Raw genomic sequence first — 26,998 nt, forward strand, 5'->3', positions numbered from 1 at the left:
ATGTCATATAATCAACTGCTTAAGATTCAAGGAGACAAAATTGAATTAAAATCCTCAGAAGAGCTAAATAATAAGTACGATTGGTTTCAAATGGTGCAAATTAAAAGCTTGATGGAAAACGATATTAAATTGGAGGGAATTAGACGAGAACAAACAAAACTGGAAAGGGTCCTGCTTGGAGATAATGAAAAATTGATATCGAAAGTATACAAATTATTATTGAAATGGTCTACAGAAGATGAAGTAGTAAAGTCTCAAATGGTTAAATGGGCAATAAATATGAACAGAGAAATACAAGTGGATACGTGGGAGTACCTTTGGAAGAACTCGATGAAGATCTCAACTTGTCAGAGTATCAAAGAGAACTGTTTTAAGATGATGTATAGGTGGTATATGACTCCGAAAAAACTGGCTAAGATGAGTAAAAAGATGTCGGATAGATGTTGGAAATGTAAAAAACTTGAAGGTTCTTTCTTTCATATGTGGTGGACTTGTGAAAAAGCGAAAGAGTACTGAAAGATGATACATCACGAAATCTCCAAAATTCTGGGTTACGACCTTAAGAGAACTGCAGAGACTTTTTTGCTTGGATTACAACTAGAAAAATGTCCAAAGGAAGACAGGACTTTAATTTGGTACCTGCTCTCAGCTGCTAGGACATTGTATGCGCAGCTGTGGAAACAAGAAAAAATACCAGAGAAATGGGACTGGATTAAGAAAGTTTTATTGTGGAGTGAGATGGACAAACTAACTAGAACCCTAAGAGACTATGATTTAGATATATTCAAAAAGGAGTGGAAGAAATTTAAAGAATATATGGAGAAAGAGTGGAATGTAAAAAGACATTGGACAATTTTTTAGTATTAATGAGAAAAATATATATATTGAACTTTGATTGGTTAGTAGTACCTTTAGTATTGAATTTAAATCTATAACTTCAGGGAAGTCAACATTGGAGGGAGGGGGGATTGAAATACCATATGGGCTAATACAGAAAATGTATAATTAAGTTTTGTAACCATATGTTATCAATAAATTGTTAAAACACACCATTGCTAAGTTGTCATGCTCCAAAAAAGGGGCCAGCTGCCGCACCTGCTGAAAGTGCAAAAAGGCGGATATCGTAGTAGCTGCTATCTGGGCCTCCAATGTCAGAGAGGATTCCAGTAGCACTCCCAGGGTCTTGACCTTAGGGGCTGGAATTAGTGGCACCCTATCAAAAGCTGGGAAAGGGATCAACCTTCCTGGGCCACCCCAGCTCAGATAGAGAACCTCAGTCTTCATCGGATTCAGCTTCAACCGACTCAGCCTGAACCAAGATGCTACGGCTTGAAGGACCAAGTCTAGATTATCCGGGGTACAGTCGGACTGGCCACCCATCAATAGATAGAGCTGGGTGTCATCTACATACTGATGACATCCCAGCCCATACCTCCTGACAATCTGGGTAAGGGGATGCATATAGATGTTAAATAACATTGGGGACAGAACCGCTCCTTGTGGCACACCACATACAAGTGGGTTCCTTCAGGATGAGTCTTCCCCTATCACCAACCTTTGTCCCCAACCTTGGAGAAAAGAGGCCAACCATTGCAAGATCGACCCCTGAATCCCCACGTCAGCGAGGCAGCTAGACAGTAGCTGATGGTCAACCGTGTCAAATGCGGCTGTCGGATCTAATAATAACAGCATTGTTGAGCTGCCCCAATCCAGGTGGCACATAAGATAATGTATGAGGGCGAGCAGAAGCCGGACTGGAATGGATCCAATGCAGAAGTGTCAAGGCTCAAAAAGCTATGATCCCCGCCATAGCTTTGGCCCTCCAAAGTTGCCATTTTCCCAGGGAAACTGTACTTTCTAATTGGAGGATCAACAGTAACCTGGGGAGAGCTCCAGGCCCCACCTGGAGGTTGGTAATCTTAGGGAGGGGCTTGCTTGCTGTTTTGAGTTATACAGTGACAAGAGTGACCGAGCTGCCAGCCCACCAACCCACAAACTATCTGCTAAGGACAATCAGGAGGTAGGCAGGAGGCCTACCTAGAGTTGCCAATCCCCAGGTGGTGGCAGGGGATCTCCCAGTTTGGAGGCCCTCCACCCACTTCAGTGTTGGCATAGGAAATAATGCCAGTAAGGCATGAGGCACTGCTGCTGATCTGACAGCTACTGTCAGGTCCATCAGTGGCTATTAGCCACAGTGTGTGTGTGTGTGTGTGTGTGTGTGTGTATATATATATATATATATATATATATATATATATATATATATATATGGGCCATTGGCCTGATCCAACATGGCTTCTCTTATGTTCTTAAGATATTCATGCTGTATGTTATGGTATCTCCTCACCTTAGCTGTGTCTTTTTTTCTAAACTAAAAGGTTCCAGCTACTTTAGCCCTTCCTTAACAACCTAATCAACTCTACTGGTAGATCTGGTTGCTTAAAATAGTCCAAAGAGAAATGTCAGGGAAATGTATCTGAAGTGAAGACTTCAGAAGTTTCTGTTTCTGAAGTGAAGACTTATTAATGTTCTTGGGGGACACAGTCTCAAGGGCACCCAAAGATTTATTAGAAGCATTAAGTCTTTGATGCTCATCCGTATCACCTTTTTCTTTCCAGAAAACCTTTTGCATGGAGCACCAGCATCACAGCTGTGCTGCTCAGTAAAAGTACAGTAAAGTACAATAGATTTCTCCCCCAACCCAATGCTGACAGAAGATTTTTGATGATTTTTCTACTGGATGGAACAGTGCTTTCAAAGCTCTTGAGGTACAGTAATGGGAACAATTACAGGCAGCAAAGGCAACGGAAGTGGGACCTTGAACGGCTGACAGAGTCCAGGGGAAAAAAGCATTTGTGCTTCTTAAAGGAAATTATGATCTTTGGTAAAATTGTGGCTAGAAAAGAGAGAATCTGACCAATGAAACTGAGGGATTGTGAGGTATTTCAGGATTGTCAGCTGCATTCATAATTTGTACTTAATTGTAACAAAGTGCTTTCCTCCAGTTAGACTCTTCAAATTCCAGTTTCATTCAAAGACAGCCTGCCATCTTTATGTATGGACACTGTCGTGTTATTTTTCTATGCTACTGGGGAATGAAGTCTCTCTGAAAAATGTGTGGAGGTCCCTACCTGCCCGCAAGGAGGGTCTTTCATTCAGTGCACTGAACAACTGGAAGACCAGACATCTCCTCTCACAAAACCCCTCCTGATCATTCACAGGTCTGTGAAAAAAAATTAAATGTGTTTTGATTGATTTCCCTTCTCTCCCTCTCTTTCCCCACTCCAACACCAGTTTCAGAGCATCTGTCTAAACTAGTCTCTGTATACTCTCATATGGAATGGAAACTTTTGAAACTCCTGCTGATGCTGACAATTTCTCTGTCTTCATCTCATGTTTCTTGGTTCTGGTGGAAGAGTTCCATTCTGTGTGTTCATTTTACACCTGGTGTTACACTAGCCATAAGTGGCGTGAGACAAGCCAGCTATTTCATGGTGAATTCTGTCCAATTCATTTCTTCTGAGGTGTTATAGAAAATCATGAAAATAGAAATCGTAAAGAGACAATCTGCTTTTCACATCCTCTAGTTTTGATGGCATGAGCTATGTACTTTGTAAACCTCTCACCTCATCCTAACTGGAAAGCACAAGATATACAGCAGTACTAGCAATACAGAATGTCTATTTAAGAGATTGGTTTATTAAGTATGCAGACTGATCACATGGTAAACCAGTGTGGCATGGCCATTCCTTTTGTAATTCACCTAGATTTAAAGAAGCACCAATTGGCAGAGGACTTTATTACCTTTTATGGCTATCCAGACCAAATGGCCAAGCCACACTGGTTTACCATGTGATCAGTCTGCATACTTAATCAACAGACTGCTTGTATTTCAGCCCACAATACCTGAGCCCCTCGTCTGATGAAGTGTGCTTAAAGAGCACACGAAAGCTTATGTTCTGAAAAAAACTTGGTTGGTCTTAAAGGTGCTTCTTGACTCCTGCTTTGTTCAACATATATGCATACAAATAGATAAAACTTGCCAATGTGAGTCAAGACAAAAGAACCTTCTAAAAGGGTCTATAATCTGTACAAAAATAAGTCAATCTGTCTAATACAAATTTAAATTACAACACATTACTGCGTATAAGAAGAGCAGCCTGCAAAAACATTGCCACAGCATCAGTTGTGTCTCCATCTTTGTTGTTTAATAGATACAGCAGTTTATATGAATCCGGAAGCGCTAAGATACTATCAAGAATTAACGATAAAATGCTACGCTGAATATTAACATAATAAAAGCATTCTAACAACACATGAGGCACAGTTTCAAGGGACCCACTTGCACAAGGGCATGGTCTTTTAGCAAAAGGTGTACCGTTAGATCTCCCAGTTAATATCGCTGAAGGGTGGGGCATGGAACCAAGCAGGAGAAACCAGTGTATTCTAGTTAATATTTCTTCTGGAGCTGTATAATTTTTAAATTTTAAATTTTTAAATTTTAATTTTTTTATTATAAGTACTATATTTATTAAGCTAGAGGATGTTTGACCACTACTGTATTATTTGTCATATCTCATTATTCATATTAATGACCTATATGTTATTTTCACATTTACTTTTTAAATATCTTTCGTTTTACTTATTTAGGTCCATCTTGATTTTTACAATTTTTATGTGGTGGTTGTTGTTGGCCTGCATTGTGCTGTGTATTTGGTCATGGACCGTAATAAAGCAAACTGAACTGTATTGATTCTGCGTAATGCTGGAGTCTGAAGTTGGTAAAAGTAGCTACCAGTGGATAAGATCCCATGACTAAGAGACAAGCATGTCATTAGCTGCATTGTACAGTTCAGATAGCGCTACCTCAAATAATCTGTCCCTAATTGCTCACACCACCCATTAAAAGTCTGCCGTGAAAACGTTGTGAAAGCAATGTCACCCCAGAGTCGGAAACGACTGGTGCTTGCACAGGGGACCTTTCCTTTCCTATTGTTCACATTGCCTCTAATTCTGAAAGGGAGAGAAGAGATTCAAAGGAAATATTCAGTGTTCTTAGTTTGTTTTCAATATTCACCAGCCATGGGGAAATATTAGATTCTGTCAAGAATTGGCCACAGCAGCTAGAGGGCTCAGATCTATAGCACAATCAAAGCCAAAATTTAAAGATCATAGACCTCGCACTTGCGGTCATAAAATTTTGGCCACATTCCAGGCATAAGGCAGCATATGGTACCCAAGATGGAACACCCAAAATCTTCTGTAGAAAGCCTGACTGTACTTGTTCAACTGCTTTATTTATTGAATCAATCCAAATAGGGGTTCCATAGAGTAATTGAGGGTCAGTTTTCAAATTAAAAACTTTTAGCACAGCTGGAACATATTGATTCCCTTTTTCAGAAAAACAGAAGCACAGAAGTGAGTTAACATTTGCTTTAGCATTATTAATTGTTACTTTGCATTGTTGGGTCCATGATGTAGTAGCCTGGAAATGTAAACCTAAATACTTAAAGTGTTTTACTTGTTCAAGCTCGTGGTCACCCACCCTTCAAGTATATTGCTTTCTAGATTTGGAGAAGACTAACACTTTTGATTTCTCATAATTTAATTCTAATTGATTGATTTTACAGTACTCCTGGGCAGTGATTTAATAGCCAAAGTAAAAAATAAATAACCGTTGACATTTTGATTTCTGAGATTTGGAGAAAAGAACTTGTGACCATCTTTTTGCCGTAACTTCATTCCTACCTACCCTGTGCAGAAGATTACTCAAAGCGCATGTTTTGCTATTACTTCTTATTTATAATTCCTTATTTATAAGTACCCAGAGGAACAATACATTCTGCGAATTTAGAGGGAGGTATTTGTGAGTTTCCTACATTGTGCAGGGGGTTGGACTAGATGACCCTGGAGGTCCCTTTCAGCACTATGATTCTATGACTAAATGGATGTGATCTGAAACGTGGACATCCCCTTTCTCCCTAACTGGATGCCATGTCTTTTTAGCATTTCTCTTTCTATGGAGACAAATAGCCAGATGAGATTATATCGTATGCAATGATGACTCTGTTCTCTAATTCCAGATGGAGTTCACCAACAGGACAGTTCAGGAATTCATTTTGGTGGGCTTTGAAGTCGGGCAGCTGCAACGACTCCTACTCCTCACCTTTTTCACTTTTCTTTACATGCTTGCTATGGCAGAAAACATCACCATCCATCACGTTGGTGCATCTTGACACCCAGTTGTCCCGGCTTCCCATGTACATCCTCCTGAGCAACTTCTCTTGGCTGGAGATCTGCTATGTGAGCACCACTGTGCCCCGCATGCTCTTAGACCTGGCATTGTCCAACAAGATCATCTCCTTCAGTTCCTGCTTCCTCCAGTTCTACATTTTCTTCTCTCTTGGCAGTACAGAATGCTTCTTCCTCTCTTCTATGGCCTTGGATCGGTACTTGGCCATCTGCCACCCACTGCGATATCCACAGATCATGTCCCCAAATTTTTGCTACATCCTAGTAACTGCTTCTTGGGTCCTTGGCTTCCTGGCATACATTGTCCCAGTCACACTGATCTCCAAGATGTCTTTCTGTGGTCCTAATATCATTGACCATTTTTTGTGTGACCCTGGGCCAATTCTGGCTTTGGCTTGTCCTCCACTACCAAAGGCTCCCCTCATTAGTCTGATTTTCATGGATGTTGTGGTGATTCTCGGCAACATCATGTTTGCTGTGCTGTCCTACAGTTCTGTGATTGTCACTTTGATGAAAAACTCTAGCAAAGGCAATCGGTTAAAGTCTTTCTCCACCATATCATTCCACTTGTTGGTGGTCACGCTTTACTATGGCCCTCCAGCAGGGCTGTATGTAAACCCAGGAGGAGAAACGGATTCAAATGTCATTAAGACAGTAACACTCTTCTATACTGCCTTAACACCCTTTCTCAACCCCCTGATTTACTGTCTGAGGAATGATCAGGTAAAGGAGGCACTGTTCCGATTATGGAGGAGAAAGGCAGTCTTTTTGAAAAGAAAAGTGACCGTGTAAAAAAAGAGGAACATGCCATAGTAATCTCCAAGATAAAGCTGATGCAGTCAGTGCTAGACAACAAAGGCACAGATCCCTGTTCAGTGTTTCTGACTCCTTTTGTGCACTGGAAGGCAACAGTACACATTTCCACTAGAATCCTGTGCAAGCACTTTTCAAGTGTATGTTCTGTAACAAATACAATAAAATGAATTCTCCATTATTTTATAAGGCACTCACAACTGTACAATTTTTATGCATTCCAGCTAGTTCGATAAACATAATTGTATGTGGAAATCATTATTGTTTCTCTATATGATCTAACTGTAGGTAATGCTAATTTATATGTGTAGACACATGATAAGGATGAATATGCAAGAATTCATTTGCATATTAGACCACACCCACTGATATCACAATTGTTTCACGTAAGGCTTTTTTGCAGAAAAAGCCCAGCAGGAACTCATTTGCATATTATGCCACACCCTATGCCACCAAGCCCACCAGAACAGTGTTCCTGTGTGTTCCTCCTCAAAAAAAGCCCTGGAGAACATGATGGTGTTTGCTTGCCCCTTTCCTAATACCTGATATGGGCAGTGGAGATGTCTTACTTCTGCAAGGCTTTCCTCCCTTCCTAACATAAGGGGTCTCAAGGCTTGCATTTTCCAGGCTTCCTTGCATCCATACTAAGGACTTCATGCCCTGGGCCAAACTACTTCCCTGAGGTCCATTGCCAGAGTCCCTGAAACCCAGAGCGTCACATCCTCCAATGCTTGTCCTTGGGGATGGAGATGCAGCGGATGAAATTATCATCCAATTTTGAGAAGACATCTTGATGCAAATTCACAATGCCACTGAGTAATATAACAAGATATATTTTATCACTGTAGCTGTGACCTGCATGGTCCAGGCTGGCTTGATCTTGCCTGATCTCCAAAGCTAAACGAAGACACCTCGGTTGATACTTGGATGCGAGAACTACAAGGAAGTCCAGAGTCACTACGCAGTGGCAGGCAATAACAAGCCACCTCTGATGCAGTAGTAGCGATAACATCTCTTTGCTGAAATCCCTGCTGCTTTATAGGTCTTTCCAGGGCTTTTTTTTTTTTGTAACAGGAACTCCTTTGCATATTAGGCCACATACCCCTGATGTAGCCAGTCCTCCTGGAATTTACAGCAGGCCCTGTACTAAGAGCCCTGTAAGCTCTTGGAGGATTGGCTACATCAGGGGGTGTGGCCTAATATGCAAAGGAGTTCCTGCTACAAAAAAAGCCCTGGGTCTTCTAAAGAGCTCTGTACCACCATGACAGATTTAGTGTCAGTTCTCTGCCAAGGTCATTCTAGATGTCTCCTGGATCTCTTCCAGTCACCCAGCGGTAAACCGGTAGGGTGATTTCCACAAGAGGTCAATGAGAGGTAAAAATTCAATAACTTCAAGGAGGTTTACAGTCCACAATCCCACTGCAGCCTCAAGAGAACATATGTTTGGGATCCCAAGCATTTTGGAATCCTGTAGGATCCATGACTCTTCACAAGCACAGCACTGTATTCTGGGTCCCTTTCCACGAGGGTTTCCTACCCACTTTGTAGCAGAATGGTCTTGCTCTGTCCTAGGCCCTGTGCTACCCTGCCCTCCAAGGCTTTCCTAACCACCATCACCACCTGCCCTTTGTAGGAATTGCCCCTGTGATGGTCAGGACTCCCAACTTCCCTTCCAAGTTCTGAGGCCTTGCCCCTGCATCTCCTCTGCACCTGGTTACCATGGGAACAGCTTACTGCCTTGAGCACCACTGGGGGAACAGCCACTTGCCAACTGACTGTCCTCCCCTTCCTCCTGGTACTCCTTCGAAAATAGCATGTCCAAGATGGTGGGGGTCTGTGTAGCACAGAAAACCACTAAAAAGATCAAATTGTATAAAGCAGGGGCATCAAACTCATTTGTTATGAGGGCCAGATCTGACATAAATTAGACCTTGTCGGGCCGGGCCATGCATGTCATAAAATGTAATGCCAGATACTGGAGATATAAACTTTATAAAGGACACAGAAAAACACAAATTATTTTAAAAAAAAACTTAAAGTAAAACGCGTTTAAAAGATTAGCACTCTTGCAATATTTTGTCTATCTAACAGTTTCTGATAACTGACACCTCTTGGTTTGAATTATTGCATCAAAATCGAGAGACAATGTGCTGTAGTAATTTTGAGTACGCTGTGCGGGTGTTGTTCAGATGTGTGTCTGTAAGTTGCAAGCCTACCTTTGATTTATTGACATCCATTGCAGAAGTCTCATGGTCAATGCTTTGAGCCTAAGACCCAGGGGAAAACATGAAACGGCTGGGCATTGTGAGCTTATATACATAAGTTGCTTCATGTGCTGGTCAGCCAATAGAGAAAACAGAGGCTTTGCTCTGTAGCTCCTGTGTGGTTGAACAAGCCTGAAAAAGCAAGCCGTGATGCAGAAGGAAGCAAGAGAGAGGAAGAAGGAAGCAGATGACAGTGGGGCCTGATAGGAGCCGTCTGGGGGCCTGATCTGTCTCTCGGGCTGCATGTTTGACAGCCTGGGTATAAAGCCATTATTAAAGCAAAAATGTTCACAGGCATACTTTTAGCACAGTTTAGGGTGAGCAAGGGATTAAAAAGAAATGGGTAAAACACAATTCCTCTGTCCCTCTCTCTCTATATGCCCCATCAGATGTTAAACATAAGGCAAGTTCCTTAGCTTAGAAAGTTAACAGATCTTATACATGGTGTGTGTTTGTGTGGTGGGATAGTGCACACTATACCAGGGGTGGCCAACGGTAGCTCTCCAGATGTTTTTGCATACAACTCCCATCAACCCCAGCTATCAGCCGTGCTGACTGGGGCTGATGGGAGTTAATGACTGTGCTCTACACAGAAGTCATGAACACAGGAGCACATGAAGCTCCCTTATACTGAGTCAGACCATCGGTCCATCAAGGTCAGTCGTCTACTCAGATTGGAAGCGGCTCTCCAGGGTAGCAGGCAGAGGTCTTTCCCATCACCTCCTACCTAGGCATTTTGACTGGAGATGCTGAGGATTGAACCTGGAACCTTCTGCATGCCAGGAAGAGGCTCTACCATTGAGTCACACCCCCTCCCTCATGACAGTAATAGTGAATGGGCATCTTTTAAACTCTTGAGTGAGATCCAGTGTCCAAGGAGGTCGTATTAAGAATCGTTATACAAAGTTTGATTGGAGTCCTGTAGCTACAAGAATTCTTGAGTCATAAGCTTTCAGGAGTCAAAAAAAAGTTCAGGAGGGGCACCCATTTGTTTCTCCATCATTCACCGCGGCATCTCTTTTTCCAGAAAAAAGGCCCTGCATATGTCTTAGGTTGAGTTACACTACTAGATTTTTAGGGTGTTCTGTTCAGAACTTTTAATGATTCTATGCTCTTTGTTGCTTTATCATGTTTTAGGTTGTAAACCAGGTTGCACAGGTTCCCTGCACAAGTGGTGCAGACATGTTCTGAAGTAATAAACAAATAGATTTATCCAAGGAGAAGTTGCTCACTGATTTTGCATGGCTACTTCCTGTCTGAGAATCCCATCCCATTTTTTGTTGTTGTTGTTTGGATTGCAGCATGGATGGCCACGGCCTCTGGTGGTCTGACCACACCATTCCAGCTGCTAATCTTGCTAGATGAGATCAGACAAATACTTTTGCTTCACTATTTCTGCAGCCAATGACCTCAGGACATTACCAACAGTCTTCCAGAGGAGATTAGCTCCAGTATAATTACCAAAATGACTGTCATTTCTTCAATCAGTCGAATTTTCAGTAGTTTTCCAGCATGAAACAGAAAACAAATCTAAAATGAAATCTCCATGTTCTGGTTATAAAAGCTTCCATGGAGCCATTCACTGCTAAAATGAGAGACCATATTGCTACTCGATATCTCATGAGTAGCACACAAAGCAAACAGCTGGGACATGGAAGATAAGATTCAGACGTGTACCCTTTAAAAGTGTGTTGGAAGAGACAGGAGCCATCTGAGTCATCTTCTTGAAACCAGGCTGAAGATAATGTTGACAATACTCTACAGGAGACCCTGAAGAGGAGACTCTACAGAGAGTCCAAATGGAGAAAGGTGTTTTTTGATTGCATACGGCAGAATCTGTAATGTTGAACATATGAAGCTGCCTTATACTGAATCAGACCCTCAGTCCATCAAAGTCAGTATTGTCTGCTCAGACTGGCAGCGGCTCTCCAGGGTCTCAAGCGGAGGTTTTTCACATCTATTTGCCTGGACCCTTTTAGTTGGAGATGCCAGGGATTGAACCTGGGATCTTCTGCTTACCAAGCAGATGCTCTACCACTGAGCCACTGTCCCTCCCCTGCTGATACCGATGCTACTTCCTTGTGTATAAATCCCATAGTATGAAGTGCACTGGAAACCATCCTCCTCAGATTCCACAACAGTCATATCAGCCTGGTGAAATCCTGATTGGTGGAATTGTGTCTCATACTGGTTGTGTTTCGCAAAAGCTTGAATTTAGGCAGCATCCCTGCCAGGTTGATAAATGTTATCCGATGTAAGAGAATCATTGTTCCTCTAACACAGAGGTGGTGGTGGTGGTGGTGGTGATATCTGATTTTATTTGAGCAAATCTGCATATTTGCAAAGCTCAGTAGGCATTTTTAATAATAATGGATAGCATTAAGCATTGTGGCTACCCAAATAAAGTACTCACGCTCCAAGGCCAAAGATTATGCTTATACCATATTGCTTCATTAATAATTTATAAATAGATTGCACTTTTTTTGTTTTGTTTAGCATTTATACACTTTCCTAGATTAGTAAAGAGTTCAGTAGCATCTTAAAGACTGACAGATTTTATTGTGGCATAAGCTTTCAAAAAACAGAGCTCTCTCTGTCAGAACTGTGATGAAGAGAGCTGTTTCTCCAAAGCTTATGCTAAAATAAAATCTGTTAATCTTAAAGGTACTGCTGGACTCTTTACTATTTTGCAGCAACAGACTAACACAGCCAACTCCTCTGGATATATTTCCTTGATTAGAAGGTATATAGCAGGAGGTAGAGATTTTTTTTAAAGCTGCAGTAAATATAAAAAGTAAAAGGTAGTCCCCTGTGAAAGCACCAGTCGTTTCCGACTCTGGAGTGACATTGCTTTCACAACATTGTCATAGCAGACTCATTTTGCCGAGCTCGGAATAATGGAAGGCTGAGTCAACCTAATGCCGGCTACCTGAAACCAGCTTCGACTTGGATCAAACTTAGGTTGTGAGCAGAGTTCAGACTGCAGTAAATATACAACCACCCAAATGCAGGCTATATTGAGAAAAGCCAGTTCTACACAGGGGATGCCAAAACTTGAAAATAAAGTAACGAGGAGGGAACTATTGTTTGAAAAATATAAAAACTTCTGAGAAAAATGTCAGTGTGACATATATGCAAAAATATTTGTATGACACAAGAGGCTTGTGATATTTATCACTACAGACTGAAGCAACTGCGGCATCAATCGGCAAACATTTTTGTCCCTCAGGTTAAATATCTCCTGTATATAAGGCAAAAAGCAGAGAGATATTTTGGGGGAAGGGAGGGTTTGGGGAAAGCAGAACAAGAGTGTCTTCCCCACTGTTCACAACAGCAGAATTCAGAATCACTAAACTGTATTTATTTTAGCAGTATAGGTAGGACAGACATAAAATCTCTGCTGAAGGCTCCTGGATTGTGCATCCTAAAGGGAATTAGACAAATCCATAGATCTATCAAGGGCTATTTGTTTTGGTAACTAAAAGGAACCTCCAGTATCCATTTGAACATCAGTCACTGGCAGATGGCTCCATGTCCAGCTTGCAGGTTTCCCAAGAGCATTATACTATGGGAAATGAACAGAGAATCTGATGGGTCATTTCTCTCATTCAGCTGGGACCTAGTGATGTTCTCAGACACAATACTGTGACCAATCCAGATGCTGTGCATTGAAGCATTCTCTTCTTAAACAATAACTGGTTGTCTTTGCAGCCTGAAAACAAAGTTCTACCAGCATGTCCTGGCCTTGGTGTTTGCCATCTTTGAGATCAATGAGGACCCCACCATCTTGCCCAACATTACTCTTGGGTTCCACATCCATGACTCCACAGTAGATCCAAAATGGATTTACAGACCCACCCTGGACCTGCTCTTCACCGCAGCTGAACTTGTCCCAAACTACAAATGTGGCTACCAGAAAAAAATGGCTGGCATAATTGGGGGCTATAGTTCTGAAACCACATCAGACATGGCGACTCTCTTAAGTCTTTACAAGATCCCACAGGTACGATCAGAGAACTGGGATTATTTGGACTTTCACAAATCTCACACGTAGTTTAATCACCTTTGCTGATCTATTATCAAGTACTGCAAAGAATAAAAAAATAAGGGGCCAATTCTACACAGGGGATTTGGGAGTGATATGGATCTTGAAATGACAGTTGTCAGAAAGGACTCCAAAGGATGCGTGTTGAATATTCAAGTTGAAAAGATGGCTAATAAATGTTTCTAAATAAAATAAAATAATTACAAACAATTATACTAGTAGAAGGCTGAAATATGCAGACAAAGAATATGTGGAACACTCTGAAAAGCAGAGTTGTATTTTATACCATTTACATTGGGGATATTATAAGATCTGAAGTAACATTTAAATGACTTTTAAAGAAGAAGGTGATGAATAGAGTCAAGTAGTCTAATTATCCCTCTATAACAGGGGTGGCCAGCGGTAGCTTTCCAGATGCAAAAAACATCTGGAGAGCTACCGTTGGCCACCCCTGCTCTATAACATGACTTTTTGTTTCCTTCCTAGCTGTCATTTGGCTCCTTTGAATCGGATGTGGATGTCCCAACCAGTCGGTCATCTTTTTACCGCATGTTCCCCAAGGAAGCCCTTCAGTATGAGGGGATTGTCCACTTACTTCTGCATTTCAGGTGGAGATGGGTTGGGCTCATCACTCTGGATGACGAAAGGGGAGATCGTTTCTTCCAGACTTTGGAGCCGATGCTTTCCAGGAATGGAATCTGTGCAGCCTTCACAGAAAAGGCTACAGGACAGGTCCCCTGGGATGACATATCCTTTCTGAACAAATATCTATACAATAGTAATGCAAAGTTCTTGGACAGCGAAGCAAATGCAATTGTCGTCTATGGAGGAACTGGAGCATTTCTTTGGATAACGATCGTTATCTTAATGCCCACGATGGTGATGAATCTCACAGGGGCTGACTACGGGGAGAGGACCTTTACAGGAAAAGTGTGGATTACAACCGCCCAGATGGATTTTGCACTCACTCCTTTTCAAAAGGCGTTTGATATAGAGATATTCCATGGTGCTCTTTCCTTCTCAATTCATTCCAAGCCCATCCGAGGCTTCCATAGATTTCTTCAACTTCTAAAACCTTCCCAGGCAAAGGGGGATGGCTTCATCAAGGACTTCTGGGAGCAAGTGTTCGACTGTGCATTCCCAGGTTCTGTTAACCCAGAACACTCTGGTAAGACATGCACCGAAGAGGAGAAGCTGGAGACTGTCCCGGCACCTTTTTTTGAAATGAAGATGACCAGCCACAGCTACGGTATATATAATGCCGTCTATGCCCTTGCGCACGCCCTACACATCTTGGGCTCATCTAGAATCAACCACAGAGCAATGGAGACTGGAGGCAGCTTGGCTTCTTTGGATGTGCCACCTTGGAAGGTAATTCTTCTTCGTTGGGAAAAAAGAGAGTCCTCTGCCATGCTCCCTTTAAGGTGTGGAGTCTTGTGAGCAAAAACTCTGCTTCGTGAGCTACTGGCATTAAAGCTGTGAGCCAGTTTTGTGTAGTGGTTAAGTGTGTGGACTCTTATCTGGGAGAATTGGGTTTGATTCCCCACTCCTCCACTTGCAGCTGCTGGAATGGCTTGGGTCAGCCGTAGTTCTTGCAGAGTTATCCTTGAAAGGGCAGCTTCTGTGAGAGCGCTCTCAGCCCCACCCACCTCACAGGGTGTCTCTTATAAGGGAAGAAGATAAAAGAGATTGTAAGCTGCTCTGAGACTCTGATTCAGAGAAAAGGCCGGGATATAAATCTGCAGTCTTCTTCGTCTTCTACTGCATCAGTTAGCTTGCTCTGGGGCTGTGTTCCCTGAGCTAAGACAAAAATGTGTGAGCCGGAGGTTAAAAAACTGAGAGCTGGTTCACCCTAACTTAGCTTAGTGGGAACACTAGTCCTCTGCCATGTTTGGGGTGCAATATGTTGGCAGGAGTGGGGAAATGGGATCTTTAATCTTTTTCCCCTGCCCATCTGAGCAGGGCTGGTGCGAGGGTTTTTGGTGCCCTAGGTGAGCTGCCCACTAGCCCTCCCCCCCAAAAAAAATTAAAAAACAGAGAATTGTAGGAAAAATGAAGAAACTTGAAACTATTTACATTTTTAATCCACAGTTCTTTTCTTTTAAATTTATTTTTTTTAAAAAAACAATTGTGCAATTAAGCAAAAAAAATTGTGAGAATACTACTTGTTCTATTTAGCTGGATGTGCCACGGATAAGTCCTTGTGCATATGAGAAGGATGCTCTACCAGGCAAGTTGAGCCAAGAGCAGCTCAGTTGCTGGCTGTGCGTGCAGGCTGGGAGAGATGCAAGCGGGGGGGGGGAAACTGGCCCAGGGCCCCTGAAGGCATGGGGGTCCATAGGCCAGCCCCTACTTGGCCTATTTGTTAATCCGGCCCTGAATCAAGGTGTACTGAGACTAGCTGCAGCTCTCCAGAGCGTCCAGCAGAGGAAGAAGAAGAAGACTGCAGATTTATACCCCTCCCTTCTCTCTGAATCAGAGACTCAGAGCGGCTCAAAATCTCCTATATCTTCTCCCCCCACAACAGACACCCTATGAGATGGGTGGGGCTGAGAGGGCTCTCCCAGCAGCTGCCCTTTCAAGGACAACCTCTGCCAGAGCTATCACTAACTCAAGGCCATTCCAACAGCTGCAAGTGGAGGAGTGGGGAATCGAACCCGGTTCTCCCAGATAAGAGTCCAAATTGGGTCTCTTCACATCACCTTTTACATCACTTACTGCCCTGCCTTTTAAAGGGAAGTGCTGGAGATTGTCTCTGGGACCTTCTGCATGCCCAGCAAATCCTCAGCACTGAGGTACGGACACTTCCTGTTTGCCAGTTTAGATGCAGCAAAACCAAAATGGATGTTTTTGGAAGCTCTCTCAGCAGCATTCATTCAAGGAACACCCTGAAGCCTGCTGAGAGCCAGTTTGGTGTAGCGATGAAGTGCACGGACTCTTATCTGGGAGAACCGGTTTTGATTCCCCACTCCTCCACTTGCAGCTGCTGGAATGACCTTGGGTCAGCCATGGCTCTTGCAGAAGCTGTCCTTGAAAGGGCAGCTGCTGTGAGAGCCCTCTGAGCTCCACCCACCTCACAGGGTGTCTGTTGTGGGGGGAGAAGATAGAGGAGTTTGTAAGCCGCTCTGTGTCTCTGATTCAGAGAGAAGGACGGGGTATAAACCTGCAGTCCTCTTCTTCTTCTTTCCTTTGTCTTGTGTCTGGCAATGGAAGTTTATTTTCATGGTCAAAAGAACAAATTAGTTGCATTCATAAATAACTTCACTCCTAGAAGAAAGTAATCTAAAACTCTGTTTGACACTGAGAAGTATTGGTGAGCACACTCCAACCCATCCAATTCATTCCATGCCCTTAAATGCTCCTTCTCTTTCCCCCAAGCTCCACACCCTTCTTCAGAGACTTGCTTTCAACAACAGCGCTGGAGATGAAGTGGCCTTCAATGAACATGGAGAATTGAAAGGTGGATTCGATATTACCAACATGATCGCTTTTCCAAATAAGTCCTATGTCAGAGTCAAGATCGGGAGGCTGGATCCTCAGGTTCCCCGTAGTCAACGAGTGATAATTGATCAGGATGAGATTAAGTGGAATAGGCACCTTCCACAGGTGAGAAACCATCTCAGTGTTTCTCAAACAAATACAAAACCCTTCATCGTTTAATGAAATGGGTAAGGAGAAGGGTTAAGGGGAACAAATGGATTCCATGATGTTTTTAATCCATGACATTTGCTAAATCAGCTCTCTCTAAATCAGCATCCTGTATGGGGAGGGCAGGATATAAATCAAATCAAATCAATAAGCGCAACAAAAATGCCACATGTAATCATATTTTGGATAATCTGCATTCCTCTCACACACTATGAGCCATCTTTGAGATCCCAGATATCACACTTCCATTTCATTGACAACTTGTAGAGAAATTCTGAGACAAAGTACTCATGATAGCTTCTCAGTTTTAAGATCCAGGTGGGCAGCTGTGTTGGTCTGAAGCAGTAGAACAAAGTAGGAGTTCAGTAGCACCTTTAAGACCAACAAAGTTTTATCCAGAATGTAAGCTTCCGTATGCGTGTATACTTCTTCAGACGAGGGGATGGGGTACAGTGAGCTGAAATACATATAGCTGGTGAGTTAAGAGTATTATGCATACGAAACCTTACATTCTGAATAAAACTTTGTGGTCTTAAAGGTGCTACTAGACTCCTACTTTGTCCTCAGTTCTAAATTCTTGCTTTCTTCAAGGACAGGTGCCTCCTTCCTCCCTGTGTAATGAGAACTGCAAACTTGGTTACAGCAAGAGAAAGAAGGAAGGGGAGAAGTTCTGCTGCTACGATTGTGATCTGTGTCCAGAAGGGAAAATGTCAGACAAAGAAGGTAGGAGATGCTCTGGGAAAGATTCCTCCTTTTAAAGATTCCCCAAATGTTTCATTACTTGAAGTGTGGGAATTTGAAACATTTACTCTTTGAGGAATTATTAAAAAAGACTTAAATTGGCCATTTTGTCATTATACATTAAGAATGTTTAACAGAAGTAGTGCCCTACTGGATCAGACCAGCAGTCTGTCAGCTCCAGCATCCTTCCTCAATATTAGCCAACCCGTTCATCTGGATGGCCAACAACAGGGTATAGAGGCCAAAGCCTTCCCTTGACGTTGTCTCCTGGCTCTGAGATTCAGAGGTTTGCTGCCTCTGAATGTGGAGGTTCCCTTGAGTCAACATGGTCAGCAGCCACTGACAGGCCATCTTCCATGAATCTGATTCCCTATTAAAGCCGCCGAAGTCTGTGGCCATCTCTACATCAACAGGCAGCATATTCCATGACTGATTTCCCACCAGCCTTATGCCGCTCTCACACTTGTCTTCTCAGCGGGGGTTCTGTTGGATTTCACACTATCTGCCCCGCAGAGAAGAGGAGCGTGAGACCGGCGTAAGGCTCATGGGAAATCGGTCCCTGTTTTTAATTAGGTTGTGTGTAAAGAAGTGCTTCCTTTTGTCTGTCTGAATCTGCTGCCCATCTGTTTCCTAAAAAACCCTTGAATTCTAGTATTTTGGGTGAGTCAGAGAAAGCTATTTTGTTCTGCCCCTACTGTCTATCCCATGTTTATTTTCCAAACCTCTATCAGGTCTGTTCTTTTAGTCATCTCTTTTCTGAACTAATTCTTCAGCTTTTCCTCATCGGAGAAGTCCTCCAATCCTTTCATTACTGTGGTTGCCCTCTGCTGTACTTTTCCCAGCTGTGTGGTGTCCTTTTTGAGATACGGTTATCAGAACTGCACATCGTATTTCAAATGAGGCTGCACCACAGATCTACATAGGGGCATTGTGATACTGCTTGATACTGATATTTTATTTTCAATCCCTTTTCTAATACTGCCCAGCATATTGTTAGCATTTTTCACTGCTGTGGCACACCGGGTTGTCACTTCCATTGAGTTAGACACTAAGACCTCAAGGTCTCTTTCCTTCTCAGTTTCCCGAAGTTCAAACTTCATTAGTATATATTTCAAGATAGGATTTTTTTTTGTCACCTTAGACTTTTAAAAAATGTAAAGGAAATCCCCTGTGCAAGCACCAGTAATTTCTGACTCTGGTGTGACGTTGCTTTCACAACATCATCATGGCAGATTTTTTAATGGGGTGGTTTGTCGTTGCCTTCCCCAGTCATTTACACTTTACCCCTAAGCAAGCTGGGTACTCATTTTACCAGCCTCGGAAGGATGGGAGGCTGAGTCGACCTTGAGCCGGCTACCTGAACCCAGCTTCCACCAGCATCAAACTCAGGTCATGAGCAGAGCTTGGACTGCAGTACTGCAGCTTACCACTCTTTACACTTACTGGTGTTGAACATTCCTGTGTATTTCTCCATTTGTTTCCAGAGATTTTGTGAAGTTATGGGAATTTAGATTTAAAAGTAACAGAATTCCTGAACAGTAGTATGGCTTAGTTCTGTTTGAAGGACAGAGGCTATCTGTAAATAGCAAATAGCAAGCCTTTATTGGCATAAAACAGATTTAGCAGTAAAATAGCAATATAAATAATATAAAATCCTAGATTATAAAGTACATAGGGAGCTAAAATACATAAAATAAGTAAAATATATATGAGTCGAGTTTAGCCAAATTAAATAATTAAAAGATAAAATGTGGTCATTCCAGAACCATTCTCTGTCGTATTTCCATGGCCTGTTGGAGAAATCTAGCCACCATTAAAGTTACCCCAGTGCAAGTGTCATTTAAAAGTTTGTGGACTTTGCCTGAATCAGCACAGCCCAACATATCGGCTAAAGTATCTTTCAAGTATATACAACAAATATCATCATAAAGAGGACAGTTCAGTAGTACAAGGGAAATAGTTTCAATACACTTGGAATTACAAAGACAGTGTCTATTAGAGTACTCAATCCTGTTAAATCTACCAAATAGGATAGCAGATGGTAATGCATTACATCTTGTTAACGAGAATGCATGCCATTGCTGTGGAGCTTGCAGAGAGGAGAAATACGACGCTTATTTCCCTACTGAAAGAGGAAGTTCAAAATTCCGCGGGGAGCAGGACTTGTTGGCCAGGCTATATAACGTTTGCATTTCAATATCTAGAATTCTGAGCTTAAGTTTCAAAAAAGCTTCTTTTAAGGATAGCATAAGAAGTGAATCTAAATCAATGCCATAGATTTTATTTTCTTCTCAATAAATACTAGCCAATTTGACAAATTAGATACTGAGAGCAGTTGATATAAAAGGCTCTCTGAGTCAGAGTGGAAATGTAGTCAAAGCCAGTATTTAAGTGATATTAGCCATGCTTGTGTTTCCACAAGATTCGTCCCTGTTTCTAAACACAAAACTGCATATGGTACGCACTTTGGGAATTCCAGAATTTTCCATAGGAATTTTGATTGGACACCTTCAATGTTATTATCCAAGGCTGTGATCCACACTGGGACCCCATATAAAAACTGCGGTATCACTTTAGCCTTAAAGATTTTTAGCGCGGCTGGGATAAACTGATTGCCTCTGCTGTAAAAGAGGCGCGGGATAGCTGCAACACTAACATTGACTGACTTAATTATACAGTTACGATGATTAGTCCAAAGTGTGTTATATTGAAAATGAATTCCTAGGTATTTGTAGTATTTTACTTGTTCTATCTCTTTGCCACCTATTGACCATTTAGTTGGTTTCCAAGATTTGGAAAAAACAACAATTTTAGATTTGTCATAGTTCAATAGAAGCTTATTGTTGTTAAGGAAGGTGATACAGCGAACAAGCAAACGCTTTAATCCAATTCTGGAACAAGATAATAAGACTGTATTGTCCACATATAACAGTAAGGGAACATGTCTGGCATCAAGTTTTGGACTATGATGGTCAGTATCTGACAAAAAGGGAGCAAGATCATTAAGAAAGAGGTTAAACAAAAAGGGGGCCAACACACAACCTTGTTTAACCCCCTTTCTTAACGGGATTTTTGACATAAGATTGCCTGATAAAGAGCATTTGACTTGACAAAAGTTGAAAGTATATATTTTTTATGAGCATAAGGAGTCTTTTATCAATACTTGTTTGTTCCAGTTTATCCCACAACAGGTCTCTGTCAATTGAATCAAATGCTCCCTTTAAATCTAAAAAGGCTACATACAATTTCATCTTTTTCCCAATAGTGTATTTAAAAATTAGATGGGACAAAGTATTACAATGATCGAGAGTAGTTTTGCCTTTACAAAAACCCAGCTGTTCCGTACCAAGAATTTTTTCTCGTGTCATCCATTGCTCAAGTTTCCTCAGCAGATACTTAGAATATAATGTACCAATGGTGGATAGGAGACTAATCGGCCTGTAATTATTTGGGATGGCGGGATCTCCTTTTTTATAAATTGGAACCACTATTGAATTAAGCCAGGCTTTAGGAATTATGCCAGTTCTGTCAATACTAGTAAAGAGAGATGCGAGCGGAGTAGCCCAACAATCTGGATCTAACTTTAGGATTTCAGAGGGAATAACATCTGGTCCTGCTGCTTTACCTGATTTCAGTTGCAAAATTACATCTTTAACTTCATCAGAAGTCACAGAGGGCCACTCCAGAAGATCTACCTGAGAAAGTTCAAAAGGTCTAGAAGTGTATAGTTTACTTTGGGAGAACATAGAGAATAAATATTGGTACCAGACATTGGGGGAAATGGCAGACATAGAAGGGGCATCAACTCTATGGGCACCTGATACAATAGACCAGAATTTTTTAGAGTTCTTTAAGATTATGGCCTGGTATAGCTCCTCCCATTGAAGTTTAGCATAATCATTCTTTTTGCTTATAATAACCTGGGACAGCTGATTTTTAAGATCAAAGTACTCTGATGGTAAAAACAAAGCCCCAGAGTCGCGGTAACATTTGTAGGTGTTACGCAACAGAGTTTTAACGGCTCTACATTCTTCATCAAACCAGGGCTGCAGAGATTTTATATTTCTTCCCTTTTTTACATTTTTAGGTTTAACATTTAGTGAACTAAGAATGTTAGATACTAGAGAATCATAGGCTATTATTAGCACTGCAGAATTTGTTGCAGTGGTTAAAACCCTTCTAAGATTCAAAAGGGAATGAGAATTTAAAAGTAACTGAGCTGCTTGTTTAGTCTGACTATTCCAGCAGATTTTTGGTAAGGACGTAGACTCCAACAAGTGTATAGAGGGATTAAGGGAAGAGTCTGGGGAAGAGTCTGTATGAAGGGTCAAGATAAGTGGAAGGTGATCACTAATAATGAGATCACCTATACAGAAATCTTTTATGTAAAATTCTAGTGAGAAAGGGACAGTAATATAATCAATTATACTGCAACCTGTATTAGAAATGAATGTAAAATCCCCTGAATGAGAAAATCTTTCCAAACCATTTAACCAGACCCTATTGTGTTGGATACAAAATTTGGCAAAGCAAATGCCTGCCAAATTTGAATACCTATCCTTAGATTGCCTCCTATAGGAAAAAAAAAGGTGGTAAAGTATCATCTAGATTGAGGTTAAGGGCCTTAGAAAAGATTTTATCATCATTGCCCACACTTGCATTAAAATCTCCTGCTATTATTATTTCAAAAGAGGGAAATTTGGTTTCCAATTCACTCACAATTACATTCAAACGTTCCCAATGATATAAAAGGGCCAATTTATCTAGGGGATATATATGTTTACCAAAGTCAAGGAAAGTTTCCCATAAACAAGCTTGACAGCTTGTTCCATAACACTTCCAGCCTGTAGGGGGGATGTCTACAGAATTGTGAAGAAGAGACACAAATATAGACAAACCCATTTGAAAACGGCCTCTTGAGTTGGTTATAAAGGCTGGGAGCGAATAGGACTTATAACCTTCAAGATGAATCGGACTTTGGGACCAAGTCTCTTGTAGGAAGATGACATCAAAGTTCTTAAGGTAGCTAATAAATTCAGCATCTTTGGATTTATTCCACCAACCAGCAACATTCCACGAGATGATCTTAATGTCCTATAGTGGAGAAGTATTTGGAGTTGAAGACAATGAGGAGGATCTCAGTCAGTCATCTTGGGAAAATTGGTTTGGCAAGCAGGAAGAAACAAAAGTCATACCTTCATTTTCAAGGCCCCTAGAAATATTTTTGCTAAGTTCACAAAGGCTTGGCCAGATGAAATTATCCTTAGGATTGATGGAATTGTCCATAGACGTGGTGGGCGCTGGATGAATTTCAGCAACGACCAGCCTTTCCAAAGGCCGCCTGATTTCAGATTGGGGGTAAGTGGTTAGTGAAATCTCAGATGGGAAAGTAGATCTCATATTGTCCACATTCGAGTTTGTTAAAGGAGGGCAAATGGAAATTGAAGAGTGAGTGAGGAGGATCTTGATGATCTAGGTCAATCAAAGGCACATCTTGAAGCTCTCTCAACTCGATAGAAGAAGACCTAGGAGAGCTCTTTTGCTGCTCACTCTGCTTCAATAAGAGGCTTTCTTTCAACAAGTCTAGTCTTTTTAAAATGTCTTGTTGATCATAAGACTGAAGGGATTGGAACTGATCTCTAATATTGTCTTCCAAGATGTTGGTTGCAGAAAGAACCTCCATAGATTCATTAAGAGGGTAAGACTGAGGTGACAAATTTGCTGTGGTGGATGAAGTGTTTGCATTCAAGATGTCACCTGATCTATCTGCAACTATTGAAGAGTTATCCTGTAGATCTAGATATTTCTTTCGATGAATCAGGGGTAGAATGATTTCATTCTTGAAGACGTGCGTAGGGAAGATTCCTTTGGATGAGAGATATTTTTTTGATCGCAACAGAAGCTGAGGAATCTGCACTGACCTGAAAGATAAAAGCACCCTCTGTGACTGGGAACAAGCATCAAAGAGATCTATCTCATGTAGATCAATCCAAGCCGTTTCCCCTGGGAATAAAGTTCTTAAATGTCTTTTGGACACTGTTCACTCACTGTTCACTCTATTTAGACAGCCACGGGGCTGTGTGTGACTAGAGAAGAGTCACAGTAAAAGACCTGAGAGGTCACAGACACAGATGCACTTCTCTTAATAGCTAAAGTGTGTTCGGGGTTCTGGGCAATGAATGAAGGCGGCTGCCGCCAAAGCTCCAAAACGCTCTTTTATTAACCTTTTATACAGTTTTATTAACCTTTTAAACCTTTTTTCTGTTCCTTTAGGCTGTTAATTGTTTGTACTCTGTACAAATTCCAACCTCCAATCGTCTTGAGATTCTGGCGGACTATAATGATGATTTAAATAAACCAACTTTAAATTAATCAGTCTTAATCAAACAAAAAGTTGGTGATTCACATCCAGTAATTAATAACAGCTGTAAGCCGGAGGGGGCAGTGCGGAGTCCTCTAAGCAGCACTGAGGGCAACAGTTCTAATGACCCATCTGATTTGATCAGCCTTGTTGCTATAACAGTTGAGCACAACTATAATAAACTAAAACTGCTGCATAGTAAAATTGATCATGCCAGTAAGCAGCTCTCTTACTTTGGAAAGAGACTCCAGAAATTGGGAGAGATGGATCTCCAAAAAGCCCCTTTTTGGATAGTTATCCCAGAGGCTATCTGGTGAGGAAATTGAAAAGGATCAGCAGGAACAACAAAAGTTCTTCAACCACAATAGCTTGGGGGTATAGATAGTAGCTTTTGTGTCCCTGAATGCAGTGCTCTCTGGGGAACGTGTGGAGAAAGGCAGTCCTGTAGTAAGGCAGACTGTGTGCCGCACGGGCTAGGGCCTTCTTAGTGGCAGCACCAGAACTGTGAATGTCCTCCCGGAGGCGAGATGAGTCCTACGGGATCTCTCTCAACTCCACAGGGCCTGCGAAAGGGAACTATTTCAACAGGCGTTCAACATCTAAACCAGGAGAGGACTGCCATCCTACACTGCTGAGGAACAACGATCATAGGATCACTGTCACAAGATCCCGCATATACTGAAGTTGAAAAAGGTAAAGGTAGTCCCCTGATTTCAAGGTATCTCGGTATACCCCGGATGGTGCAAATGGTGTTATTGCTTCTTACTTATTTAAAATGTTAGGACAGGTTTATAAAACTGTTTTCATCATGGACTGAGGAAAAAATATTAGCTACTATCTTACAAAAAACTCTTCTTGTAGAATCAAAGTGCCTCAGTAGGTTTTCTTCTCCTTTCAGACATGGATTATTGCATCCCTTGCTCTGAAGGTCATTATCCCAACCAGGAACAAAACCACTGCCTTCCCAAGATCCCGAACTTTCTTTCATTTTGTGAGCCGATGAGCATTACTTTAGCCTTTTTTGCTCTTCTCCTGTCTCTGATAACAGCTCTGGTGATTCTGTCCTTTATAAAATACCGGGACACTCCCATCGTTAAAGCCAACAATCGGACCCTCACCTACATTCTGCTTGTCTCCATTTTCCTTTCTTTCCTCTGCTCCTTGCTCTTCATCGAGCAGCCTGACAAGGTGACCTGCCTCCTCCGACAAGTGACTTTTGCCATCATCTTCTCCGTTGCTGTTTCTTCTGTTCTGGCAAAAACCGTGACTGTCATTGTGGTGTTTATGGCATCCAAGCCAGGAAACCTTTTTCAGAAATGGGTGGGGAAAGAATTGGCACATTGTATTGTTATTTCTTGCTCCTTTGTTCAAGTTTCCATTTGTGCTGTTTGGCTTGGTTCTTTTCCGCCCTTCCCAGATATCGACAAGCATTCACTGAGTAGAGAAGTCATCATGCATTGCAATGAAGGGTCAGTCACCATGTTGTACTGTGCCTTGGGTTACATTGGATTCCTTGCCACCATCTGCTTCATTGTAGCGTTCATAGCCAGAAAGTTGCCTGACAGTTTCAACGAAGCCAAGTTCATCACCTTCAGCATGCTGGTCTTTTGCAGTGTTTGGCTGTCCTTTGTCCCCAGCTACCTGAGCACAAAAGGAAAAGATACGGTGGCCGTGGAGATCTTCTCCATCTTAGCTTCCAGTGCTGGCTTGCTAGGCTGTATCTTTTTGCCCAAATGCTATGTCATTCTTCTGAGACCTGAGTTGAACACAAGAGAGCTGCTGATACGGAAAAAACACTAAATTCTTTAGTCAGCCATCCACTTGTTCTCCAGTTATATTTTTATCAAATGCAAATAGAGAATTTTTGTTTTGTGGAGAGAATGAAAACAATGAACCATTCCCTGACATTCTTTCATTAGGCTAGGTTTACATTTCAAACAGATGAATTATACATTTGAATCTCTCTCTCTCTCTTTCTGAGAGAAGTAATGGAAATTAAAAAATTATACTCTGATAGTAATAAGAACATAAGAGAAGCCATGTTGAATCAGGCCAATGGCCCATCCAGTCCAACACTCTGTGTCACATAAAAAAATAAGTGAAGCCATGTTGGATCAGGCCAATGGCCCATCCAGTCCAACACTCTTTGTCACATAAGAACATAAGAGAAGCCATGTTGGATCAGGCCAATGGCCCATCCAGTCCAACACTCTGTGTCACACCGTGGCAATATTTACATATACACACACACACACAAAGTGAAAGAGTGGCTAATAGCCACTGATGGACCTCTGCTCCATATTTTTATCTAACCCCCTCTTGAAGCTGGCTATGCTTGTAGACGCCACCACCTCCTGTGGCGGTGAATTCCACATGTTAAGTCAAATCCAAGATGATAAAGAGATAGAGGGGCTAAAAATGAAAGGTTTTTCTTACAAATACAGAGCATGTGCAGATGACGTGATGTTTATAAATGAAAATCCCACCCATGTAACACCATTGCTGCTTCGTAAGATACAAAAATATGGAGAATTGGCAAGTTTTTATATAAATAAAGGAAAATAAAAAAAATTGTGTAAAAATATGAAAAACAGCAAACAGGAAGAACTACAGCGATTAACACAGTGTGAAATTACTTCAAAAGTAAAATGTCTAGGTGTGGAAATAACAACGAAAAATATTGATCTATATTAAAATAATTATGAAAAACTTTGGTGCGAGATTGATGGAGATATGATTAAATGGAACAAATTGAACCTGTCTACGCTGGGTAGAATCTCTGCCATTAAGATGAATGTTTTACCGAGACTAATGTTCCTGTTTCAAACAATCCCAATAGTGAAAGAAAATAAACAATTTGTTAGATGGCAAAGG

General features: G+C 41.6%; 1 protein-coding gene and 1 pseudogene across 1 annotated transcript; both read left to right on the forward strand.

Moving 5' to 3' along the window:
- The first annotated feature begins 6,083 nt into the window (after positions 1 to 6,083).
- LOC132583250 (olfactory receptor 11H6-like) lies at positions 6,084 to 7,044 on the forward strand (annotated as a pseudogene).
- A 4,384-nt stretch (positions 7,045 to 11,428) lies between these two features.
- On the forward strand, positions 11,429 to 25,924 carry LOC132583251 (vomeronasal type-2 receptor 26-like). The gene is made up of 6 exons (XM_060254919.1): positions 11,429 to 11,583; positions 13,041 to 13,332; positions 13,861 to 14,745; positions 16,753 to 16,980; positions 17,619 to 17,745; positions 25,173 to 25,924. The coding sequence occupies exons 1-6, from the start codon at positions 11,429 to 11,431 to the stop codon at positions 25,922 to 25,924; spliced, it is 2,439 nt and encodes an 812-aa protein (XP_060110902.1).
- Positions 25,925 to 26,998: the final 1,074 nt, after the last annotated feature.

This window comes from Heteronotia binoei, chromosome 15 (genome assembly GCF_032191835.1).
Source record: "Heteronotia binoei isolate CCM8104 ecotype False Entrance Well chromosome 15, APGP_CSIRO_Hbin_v1, whole genome shotgun sequence".
NCBI classification, from domain to species: domain Eukaryota; kingdom Metazoa; phylum Chordata; class Lepidosauria; order Squamata; family Gekkonidae; genus Heteronotia; species Heteronotia binoei.

Coding starts and splice junctions, on each gene's coding strand:
- LOC132583251 (XM_060254919.1), top strand. CDS start 11,429: ATGAAGTGCACTGGAAACCATCCTCCTCAGATTCCACAACAGTCATAT. Junction 11,584..13,040: donor GTTGATAAATGTTATCCGAT/GTAAGAGAATCA, acceptor TTGTCTTTGCAG/CCTGAAAACAAAGTTCTACC. Junction 13,333..13,860: donor GTCTTTACAAGATCCCACAG/GTACGATCAGAG, acceptor TTTCCTTCCTAG/CTGTCATTTGGCTCCTTTGA.